The sequence below is a fragment of the Sinocyclocheilus rhinocerous genome, unplaced genomic scaffold (genome assembly GCF_001515625.1).
Source record: "Sinocyclocheilus rhinocerous isolate Xijiao unplaced genomic scaffold, SAMN03320098_v1.1 scaffold1603, whole genome shotgun sequence".
Classification (NCBI taxonomy): Eukaryota; Metazoa; Chordata; class Actinopteri; order Cypriniformes; family Cyprinidae; genus Sinocyclocheilus; species Sinocyclocheilus rhinocerous.
The window spans coordinates 596,902-607,670 of record NW_015623880.1 but is presented as its reverse complement, the minus strand read 5'-3'; the positions used below and the strand labels follow the sequence as shown (position 1 = coordinate 607,670).

The window sequence follows — 10,769 nt, the reverse complement described above, 5'->3', positions numbered from 1 at the left end:
ATTTTATATCACTATTCAAGATAGCCCATCGGGCAGGGCAGTGATACATTTTGGTAGCCCGACTGAAAAACACAATAGCCCCGGGACGTCGGGCTAGCGATTTTGCGAGCCTTGCATTGATAACTATTAATAATATTGATGATGATGATGATAACAAAAATAATAATAATAATAATAATAATGTAATTGTTAAATGTGGATAATGCTAAATATTACATGTAAATATTTATTATTATTATTAATCAATATTTACATTTAACATTTAACATTATCAACGTTTAACAATTACATTATTATTATATTATTATTATTATTATTATTATTAATAATGATTTTTACTATGAATAATTAATTCCATGAATGACATTAAAAATAATCAATCTTAACACTGATAACTGTTAATAGTATTAATGTTAAGAAGAAGAAGAAGAATAGTCTAATTGTGTTTGTTTCATGGTCATATGCAGTGAAATGTTCTTTCTCGTCATTCAAACTAATAGTTCAGTCTTGTGAAACCCATTATCCAATGAGTGACAGCTACGAATGTTGCTGCCATGCTGTACGGCTAATACACCTTCAGCTCCATTGTGAGAAGGTTAACAAGAAAATGTAATAGCGCTTTCATGAAATATGTGGGAAAAATAAAAGCATAGGTTTTATTATTTGATGAAAGAGACCTTTTGACATGCTATCTTCCATCACAGTGTGCTGTTTAGCCCACAGCTCCGTGCCTCTACCCTCCAGTAATCACATCCGTCCATCAAGGGCTCTGTGTGTGTGTGGCATGCATATTTAATCGTAACAGTAATCCTCTTACCCTTCTACAGTTAAATTTCCAGGCACCAAAACCTACATTGACCCTGAAACCTACGAGGACCCGAACAGGGCTGTCCATCAGTTCGCAAAGGAGCTGGATGCCTCTTGCATTAAGATTGAGAGGGTTATCGGCGCAGGTGAGCTCTTCCCTTGTCTTCTCCGCTGCCTCGCTTTAGTCACACACCTCTCTCATTTATCACAGTGACAACCAAATATTTACACTCTCGATAGCGGCCGGAGCATCTCTCCAGCCCCTTGTTATTGATAGCGCTGCTGTAGGATTGGTTTATAATTAATATGTCTTCTCCTAAGGCCAGGATACTCATAAATGCATTGCCATTGATGAATTGCTGCCGCATCTCTTTTAGTTACAAACCGTATAAGTGTGTTAGCGTGTCCTCTATATAGCATATCCAATTATCTGCTCTCTTGGTTGCACTCCCCTGTGTACTGATGCATAGCATCATATAATGCTGAATATTGCTGCTAGTGTGACTGATATGTATTAAGCAGCACAGGTATAGGTAACGGTGTCAAACGTGGCCCGGATCTCTGGAACTCAGCTTGCGGGTGGTTGTGTGCTTCACAGGAGAGTTTGGAGAGGTGTGCAGCGGACGACTGAAGCTGCCGGGAAAGAGGGATGTGTCGGTGGCCATAAAAACGCTGAAAGTAGGCTACACTGAAAAACAAAGGCGGGACTTCCTGTGCGAGGCCAGCATAATGGGCCAGTTTGATCACCCGAATGTGGTCCATCTGGAGGGTGTCGTCACCAGAGGTGGGCAATTCATTAAGTTCATGTGCTTTCAATGCTGGCTGCTTAACTAGCTAAGACGTCCTTTTCTTTAAAAAAAAAGAAAAAAAAAAAGTGTACTTAATTGTACTGAATGTGCACTTTTAGTGTACTTCAAATTTTAAAAGTATATTTTTTTTTAATTGTACTTGCAGATAATATAATATTAATAAAATAAAAGCCACTTAAGTGTATTTAAGTTCACTTCATGACTGTTTCTTGACATCCTTAAATACACTTTTACAGAACATTTACAAGTACATTTTGTAATAATATCAAATTGAAAGTTTTACTGTAAAGCACAACAAAAAAAATAAAGCAATGATTTAAAATGTACTTCAAAGTACATTTATTTTGATGTGTTGACAAAATACTAAAACACATGTAAAGTACTTGATTAGAATTTGCACTGTAGTGTTATTTGATATTATATTTAAAGTAAATATATTTTAATGTACTAATCTGCAGCTTAATTACAAATGTTTAATCACAAATATATTTAAATACATGACATACACATTTTAATAGCAGTAACATTAGTTACATTAAGTATATTTTAATTTACCATAAATGCTTGTCAGTTCATTTTAACCATATTTCAAAGACAATAGAAGTAATTATGAAATTACATATAAAAGATGCACTTAAATCCTACTTTAAAAAAGCACTGTAATGTTTAATGGGTCAAAATAGCATTGTAATGTTTAACCAATTGCATTTAATATGAATTTTAAATATTATTTTTCATTTAATCACATTTAAAGTATCATCAATATATGCTAAAGTGTATTCCTTTTTCACAAAGGTTGGTCAAGAAATGAAGGGCTGGTTGCAAAATTAAATATCTAAACACACATCAAAAATGACGAGGCCAATTGTAGTCCGATGAATGACATTATCTAAATCTGTTAGTCTGACTTTGCAAAAACTGGACTGGTGCGATTTGAGTCAGACTAGTGTTTACGTGACATTTAAACAAGACAAATCATTGTTTCAGTCCGACTGAAATTGAACTTTTAAAGCGTACTATTAATCTTCTAAACTCATGAGAGTTATGACCTATCGTAAGCTCAGTTGTGAAGTCATATTGTTATGATTTGATCTTGTAATTTGGATAATATTATTTGTGGCTCAGGGTCGTTTATTAATATTTTTGGAGAGCGTACACTCTTTATGAAAAGCCCGGCCGACAGACTAAAGAGAATCCAGTGTTGTAGAATTGTCTGTGAATTGTTTCTCATTACTGCTTTCATACAGTGTGTGTTGGTCGCACTTTAAAAATATTAAAATAACATATATATAACATTATATATATATATAAATATATATATATATATATACACACACAATAAAAATGTACTAATTCCATGTATTAATTATTTATTTATTATTTAATAGATTTATTTTTAAATCATGCCTATATCAGTTCACTAAATCATCAGTAAACCAACCATCATCATCACAATATCAGTTCACAAGTCATCACTGCTCTAATGCATCAAGGCATATGTTGGTTCTGTGATCATCTTGTTTTAAATTCCTTCTACATTAATTCATATTTTTTTAATGCAGCCATTATACATATTTGATCAGTTTCAAACGTTTCTCATGCGGGTTAAATTAAAAAGTCGGAAACTAAAATTCTCTCCACATCCTTTCAACTTCATCAAGGCACTTTTAGAAGAAAAGACAAGTCTCTTATTTGTTCAGCTTACTTTATAGTCTTGTAAAACCACAGCTTGCACCAAAAGGCCTATGTTTACTCTGTGAACAGAATCTGTAGGTATTCACGTATTAGGACAGTTAAGCATGTCTGACACTTTGAATTTTCTAGCTGGATATCAACACAGGTGTCAGGAGTGACCTTGTTTTAATGATACATTTTGAGGATAAAAAGGTTTAATGGATCTGCGGAAACGAATCAGTGTTTTGCTTGTAGAATTCCTTTTTGTATTCTGCAACACTTTCAACCTTTATAATGAGAAATGATAATGTGAGCCAAATTCATCATTAGCAGAGTTTAATCAATTCAAAGATATCTGCTTAGCCATGCAAAACCTTCTGAACGATCTGCCGAGCCGAGATTTTCTGAAGGACTGAGCTTTTGTCTCAAAGAAATCGGGACAGCAAAGTGCCGTTCATCATTCTGATCACATGCGTGCAGGGTTTTCAAGTTGAAGCGGATTGAATTTCTGATATGGTCACGGCTAATGAGATGTATGAGGGGAAGTGTTGTTAATCTGCCGCTGTATGTAGGCACTTGTCTTGTGTACGCTGCACTGGTAGGCAGATTCTTTGTCAAAATTACACAAGCTTGAACATCCTCAGAGAACCTTTATCAGTGAGACTAATGATGACTTATAATTCTCTGCTCACTAGTGAACGTTAGCTCTCCATGGTAGTGACTAGCTTGTATCAGTCTTTAATGTTATTATTTTTTGCGTTTGAACATTTGCCTCGGTGGAGTCTTGATACTTGTCAGGCCTCGACGTCTGATGTTTTTATACCCTTTTGAGGGGGAGGCGAAAAACTCCTTGAGGGCTGCTAAAAAAGAAGGAAATATTTACATTTCTTCAACTCTTTTCTGTTTTGACACTTTTCTTTCCGTAGCTCAAGCCTTGTTTGGAAAGACATGACAAGAATAGCAGAAGAGGATTTGGGGAAAATAAACAAAATCTGCTTCTACTATTCCTTGGGAGTAGACAAGGGGGGAAATCATAGATCTGGACAAGCCTTTTCTCTGTTTAGTTACAGAGAAAAGATACAAATAATTTTATCAGTTTAGCTGCTAGTTGTGCATCCACATTTCTGAAAGACTCTTTTGCTCATTATAGCTGCATTTTTTTATTAAAATACAGTAAAACCGGCAATATTGTGGAATATTACAATTTAAATTGTTTTCCATTTTAAAATGTAATTTATTCCTGTGATGGCAAAGCTGAATTTTCAGCAGCCATTACTCCAGTCTTCGGTGTCACATAATCCTTCAGAAATCATTCTAATATTATCAATGTTGAAAACAATTGTGCTGCTTAATATTTAGATTTTATTTTTCCAGGATTCACTGAGTATAAAGTTCAAAAGAACAGCATTTATTTGAAATAGAAATATTTTAGAGCATGTCTTTACTGTCACTTTTGATCAATTTAATGCATCCTTACTGTCTGTTGTGCGCTGGTGATGGATAGACAACGTTTCTCTGTTTGTGCTTGCACAGAAACATGATGGGCAGTTCACTGTGATTCAGTTGGTGGGAATGCTGCGCGGCATCGCGGCCGGCATGAGATACCTCTCAGACATGGGCTACGTCCATCGCGATCTGGCGGCGCGAAACATCCTTGTCAACAGCAATCTCGTATGTAAAGTGTCCGACTTCGGCCTGTCCAGAGTGATTGACGACGATCCCGAAGCTGTCTACACAACGACGGTGAGTCAATTAAGCCACTGTCTCATCGTACCTGCCTTGGAAGCCCACGGCGCTCTCAGAATAAACAAATCAATCCGTGCATCAGATAGGAGAACAAATATAGATACTGTCTGTGCTGCATTGTGATGCTAGACTGTAACTGAACATCAATACAGTGCTCTCTAACTCTTCATATTTTAGAGCATGTCTTTACTGTCACTTTTGATCAATTTAATGCATCCTTACTGAAAAAAATAATTGATTTCTTTGAAAAAAATCAAAAATCCTACTGACACCAAACTTTTGAACGGTACTGTATATTTACTGTAAACATAACTCTAAGGCCCAGCATGCTGAGTGAGTAAGAGAACAGGTGGTTTTATTGTTTTATGGTCCCTTTACATTCATAAACCCTGACATGTGGAGCTAGTCAACTGCACAGACACCCAAGTGACAATGCGTTCATCTTTGGTTTAAACCGTAACCCTGTTAGCTAGTTAATTACATAGACTCATGATAGTATGACAGTCACAAGCAGCTGTTGAACAGACGGCTTTTAGTGCGCTTGCTTCATTCACATCCAGTTTTGGCAGTGCCCTTTTTTATTGCACTCGGACTCCCTCCAATAACCAGTGCAAGAATAATCGCATCTGGTTAGTTTGTAATGCTGGAGGTAAACCACAACAGATTTATCTAGCAAAGCTGCTGTTTACAGAGTCCCGATTAAAGGATGAGCAAATGGAGAGCTGGAGGTGCAGGCAGGGCTTTGTGTACATTTCGTTCTGGATGCTAATGGCTAGGCTACTCAGTTTTTCCTTGTCTTTTTGTATCTCTGTCTCTAAACCTGTTGGTTTCCTTTCACGCCTTTTCTAATTTTCCATCTCTCACTCTGATCTTGCAGGTCATAAAGGCTATAGAGGAGGGATATCGTCTTCCCGCCCCCATGGACTGCCCTCCTGGCCTCCATCAGCTCATGTTGGACTGCTGGCAGAAAGACCGAGCAGACCGACCCAAATTCGACCAGATCGTCGGCATCCTGGACAAAATGATCCGTAATCCTAACACCTTAAAAACACCAATGGGAACGTGTACGCGGTGAGGACGCCCATTCAATATTTTTTTACTGCCCGCCGTTATCCATCTCTGCTCAAGGAAAATGATGCTGTTCACAGACCAGCTTTGCTTTTACGACGCATGGAAGTTGCTTGTTATATTTTATACTCCTGCACCTCCCTGCAATGTCTTTGTGCCCTTTTATAGGTTCACGAGTAAATTTGCGAACAATTCCATCTGTCCGGCATTTGATTTATCTGCTAGGGTTTACTGATGAAAAATAAATCTCGGGGAATCAATAAAGTGAAACAGCTTCCATGCCTTCATGTTCGATAACAAGGACTTTAAATCAATTGTCATAATGAGTGTTGGAGACTTTAAAGCCTTGTGGGAACTCCAGTCCCCAGTGTGGTATTAGACAGAGGAAGTTTACAATCATAACTGGATCTGTGTCTCACATTGAAGATATGACTTTTAAAACTTTGGAAAGCCCTTGGTCCACCTAACCATTTTTCACAAGTAATGCAATGCAACAGTTCGCTAAATCACTACGATGTAAATACAATAAACCATGTGTCTTTGTCTGTAATCCATGTTAGTTAGGGTTGGCACAACACTAATATCAGTGAGATCTCATTATTCTCAGTTTCAATACTGCTACAAGAATATTATGCTATTGAAAACCTCTTATTTAAAATGTTTATTAATTTAACAAATTAAACTATAACAATGTCATGCAGCCTTTTTGTGTTTACATCTGCTAAATATGAATTTTAGGAGACATGAATATATCACTAAGGCATTTGACCTCTCTATTACCAAAATGATAATTATTTTCATGTTACGGATGTAAGTAATCTAAATGTACAAAATAAGGGGAAAGAGAATGTATAGTAAAATATCCACTCTCTCTCTCTCTCTCTCTCTCTCTCTATATATATATATATATATATATATACACACACAAATAGATAGATACTTTTGGCATAAAAGGTCAACTGAGGACAGTATCATATACCAGTACCTAGAAATAATGGTTTTATTAACATAATAATGGTTTTATACACTCATATTTGTCTCTTCCTTTTCCTTAGACCCATAAGTCCACTGCTTGACCAGAACACTCCAGATTTCACCTCTTTCCGATTGGTCAGTGAGTGGTTGGAAGCCATCAAGATGGAGAGATACGTGGACAACTTCACAGCTGCCGGCTACAGCTCGCTGGAATCTGTCGCTAGAATGACTATCGAGTAAGAGTGCTTCGCTATGATCTTTCCTGCACACTGCCACGCTCTATAGAAATGCATGATCTTTCTAGGAGTCATTTCAGCCCTCAGCTCTCATTCACAATACGATCCAGACATTGCGCTGCATTTTAATCAGATCTCTTTGACTCATACTCAGACTCGTCGTGTTGTGGTTAATATGACCTTTTCTCAGTTTCCTTTTGCCTAGGTAATGAAATACCTCTCAGGCGTTTCACGCTCCATTGATGTGATTTATGAACGTTGTGTTTCTGCTTTAGGGATGTAATGAGTTTGGGAATCTCCTTGGTGGGCCATCAGAAGAAGATCATGAGCAGTATACAGACTATGAGAGCCCAGATGCTGCATCTTCACGGGACGGGCATTCAAGTGTGATGGGCGTCTGCAGCGCTCCCCGGTCAGATGAACCAGAACTCTCCAGGACAGCACCGCAAAATGTGTGACACAGCAACAAAAAAAAAACACGTAAAAAAACCCACTCAACAACAAAGAAAAAACTTTCCGTTTTTAACCTTCCAGAACTGACAGAACAGAATCATTCCTTTGTTATTGGCGAAGGATTTTGGCGAAGGTGCTGGAAACCAAGGGATGGAGAGACATGGAAAACGCAAACAGGCAAGAGAGAGAGAATCCTAAACAGACAGTGACCTCTGGATGCTCTAAAGAACTCATCACGTCATTGAGATGCAGCATTTGAGAGGATTTTTATGCTTTGTACGGACTGTCTTGCTCATAGTTGCTATAGATTTAACTGATTTCTTTTTTTTAAATCAAGGGTGAATACAAAAATAAGCAAATGAGTGAATTTGCTGCGAGTTCATTTGCTTTGGTTTGTAATATCCACATTAAGGAAGTGTGGGACGTTACTCTTCTACTCGATTGATTTATGTTAGCTTGTTTTCTTGGATTGTGTTACGGAACTGACAACAGGGTAAAACGTCTCATCTGGAGAGAAAGAGACAGAACCAGAGGCTGAAAGTCGACAGAGGAGGTTTGTCTTCTCCAGCCAGCACTATCTACATGAAGCTCTCTCCAGACTGAAGCATTGGCAGAGAGTCGGGCTGACCTGGTCTTTTATATCAAACAGAAATGTCCCACTGCTTGGTCACGTGAAGCTCCTGAGAGTGGCTGGTTGTGTTTAAGAACAGCCCGAGCAGACGGTTAGGTATATTTTATGATCCTACATGACAATTCAGATGTGAATTAGTACAAAGAGAATTGCTAACCACTTCAGGTGGAGTTTTTTTTAATGTAAGAACAACTATTACGGTGGCAATATTCTTTCTAAGTTTATATTTACCACAGGAATGGATTTATCAGTGATGTTGTTGAATGTGTACTTTTTAATATTGATATTATTTACCATAAATACATGTTTCCATAAAGAATGGAAAAATTAAGAAAAAAAAAAGAAAGTTAGGCTATTTTGATTTAATTTTTTAAGCAACCGTTTCATTTTTGTTCAGTATCAGTTGGTTTCCTAGCGGGTGACTGACTTTAAAATCATACAATGTTGTGACGTAAAGGAGTAATACTGCCTTAAAACAAGTCAACTATTGCTCTTATTTTTAGGTACTTAGATTCTTTGTGAGATCACGGCTGAGTTAGGGAGAGACTGACTAATATGAGCAATAATTTGAGGTGCTGTATAGACTTTTACTCACGTACTGCTTGGAAATCAGCAGCAGTGCTGTGAAATTTGATCAAAGAGAGTTGGTAAATTTGTTTCGGTGTGTTTCTTCCACCCTTTTGTTGTGCTGAGCTCAAAGGTGAGGTTTACGCTAAAGTTTTAGTGCCATAACAGCCTTCCACTCTCAACTGAATGTTTCGTTGACAACTAAATGTTACGCATTTTAGTGTTAAGTACTTTAAGGAGTACCGTAGACCTTTTTAGACTTGCTTTGCTGGGCTGCCACAAAACTCTACCATTTTAGTCAGCTTTGAACTGATGTAGTTTTGTTTTATTTACTACAAGACCTTAATGTGACACATTTTAAACACACACAACATGTTTTTCATTATTTTGGGGAGCCAATGCCATTTTAACCGCAACAGCCGTGCCAACATGTGGCATTTTTCTTGATTAGAAAGAAAGCGAAGGCGGAGCCGTTGGAGCGCAGCATCACTGGAGGATTTAGCCAAACGTTTGGCGCTTCAAAAAAGCCATCGTTTACCATGCCGTCTCCATTGTGAACCCAGCTGGTTTGTGTGTGCGTCTCATGAGGATTATATCGTACCCTGGTTAGAGGCCCATCTCTGCTCCACTATCCTTCCATCTCGCTAACCTCAGCATTGAGCCCACGCCAGGCCTCTTTGAATTGAATGCGAGCGGAATGGCTCTCGGTCAGCACAAACCTCTTGAGCTTCGACACTCAGATCAGCCTCCCGGCACGCTCTGATCTCACACTCCGGCCTCCCGGGGGCCCCTCACAGGCCCTTACCCTCTCCTTTTGGATCCGGAGCCCCTATAGATACAGCAATTTGAGCCAATTTGAGATTAATGCCTGGATTCAATCAATCCCACATTGAGGCCACCGTACGGGTCAATGACAAATCTGTCAATTTTTCTCCTTTTCTGCTTTGTGCTGTTTCTAACTTTTCTGGTTTGATATAGTGGAGTTTTCGGTCAAGACAGTTTGTGCCGTGGATTGATTGAGTTCACGGTGCAGCAGGGTATTAAATACTTCTCGAAAGACGCTAAAGAGCCCACCTAAGACAAAAAGTGAAGTGGAATATTCCAAAGAGTTCAGCACTGTTGATTGTGTCAAGAGTAATCACAAACCAGAGGACAATTTGTATATGTTTTAGCTGTAAAACTTGTATATTTTATTTATAATTGTCGTTTCTTTTCTTTATTTTTCACTTAAGTACTCTGTAGTGAGCTCATTGAAAATGCACTATATTTTTCTATCTCACATGCAGCTGATTCTCATCACCCTCACTCTTTCAGTTGTACATAATTTCTCATTTAGGACCAAAGAGAGCTAATAGGTGTCCATTTTAGAAGAGTATTTTTTCTTTTCTCTTTTAGGTTGGAAAAATGTACAGTACAAATGAATTGTCGATTTATTATTTATTTTTCTGTGACAAGAGTATGGAGAGTATTCATTGGTCAAAAAAAAGTATTTTCCTGAGTTGAAAAACTGTATGGTCATTTACCTTGACGATTTCTTGTTACATAGACCTTTTTTTTTCTTTTGCTTTGTAACCTTTGTAATAGACTGTACATATATTTTTGGAAATATAATGCAATCTTTATAGCGGTGTCTGCCTTCGATTTCTGTTTCTCCATGATGAGCCTGGGCTCTATGATTTACAGGGTTATGCGCTATTCAGAACTGAATTCAAATTCAATTCAATTTTACACATTATTATTAACACATGTAATTAACATACTTTAAATGACAACATCTGTCATGAAATGATCATAAATGTTGTT

General features: G+C 37.6%; 1 protein-coding gene across 1 annotated transcript in view; it reads left to right on the top strand.

Moving 5' to 3' along the window:
* LOC107737386 (ephrin type-A receptor 7-like) overlaps nucleotides 1-10,502 on the top strand; it is an 83,198-nt gene extending 72,696 nt beyond the window's left edge. Inside the window, exons 11-16 of the mRNA XM_016548876.1 lie at nucleotides 828-953; nucleotides 1,406-1,591; nucleotides 4,795-5,033; nucleotides 5,914-6,107; nucleotides 7,160-7,315; nucleotides 7,591-10,502. Of these exons, the coding sequence (XP_016404362.1) occupies nucleotides 828-953; nucleotides 1,406-1,591; nucleotides 4,795-5,033; nucleotides 5,914-6,107; nucleotides 7,160-7,315; nucleotides 7,591-7,705 (1,016 nt within the window). The 3' untranslated portion in view covers nucleotides 7,706-10,502. The remainder of the gene's footprint in view (nucleotides 1-827; nucleotides 954-1,405; nucleotides 1,592-4,794; nucleotides 5,034-5,913; nucleotides 6,108-7,159; nucleotides 7,316-7,590) is intronic.
* The last annotated feature ends 267 nt before the right edge of the window (nucleotides 10,503-10,769 follow it).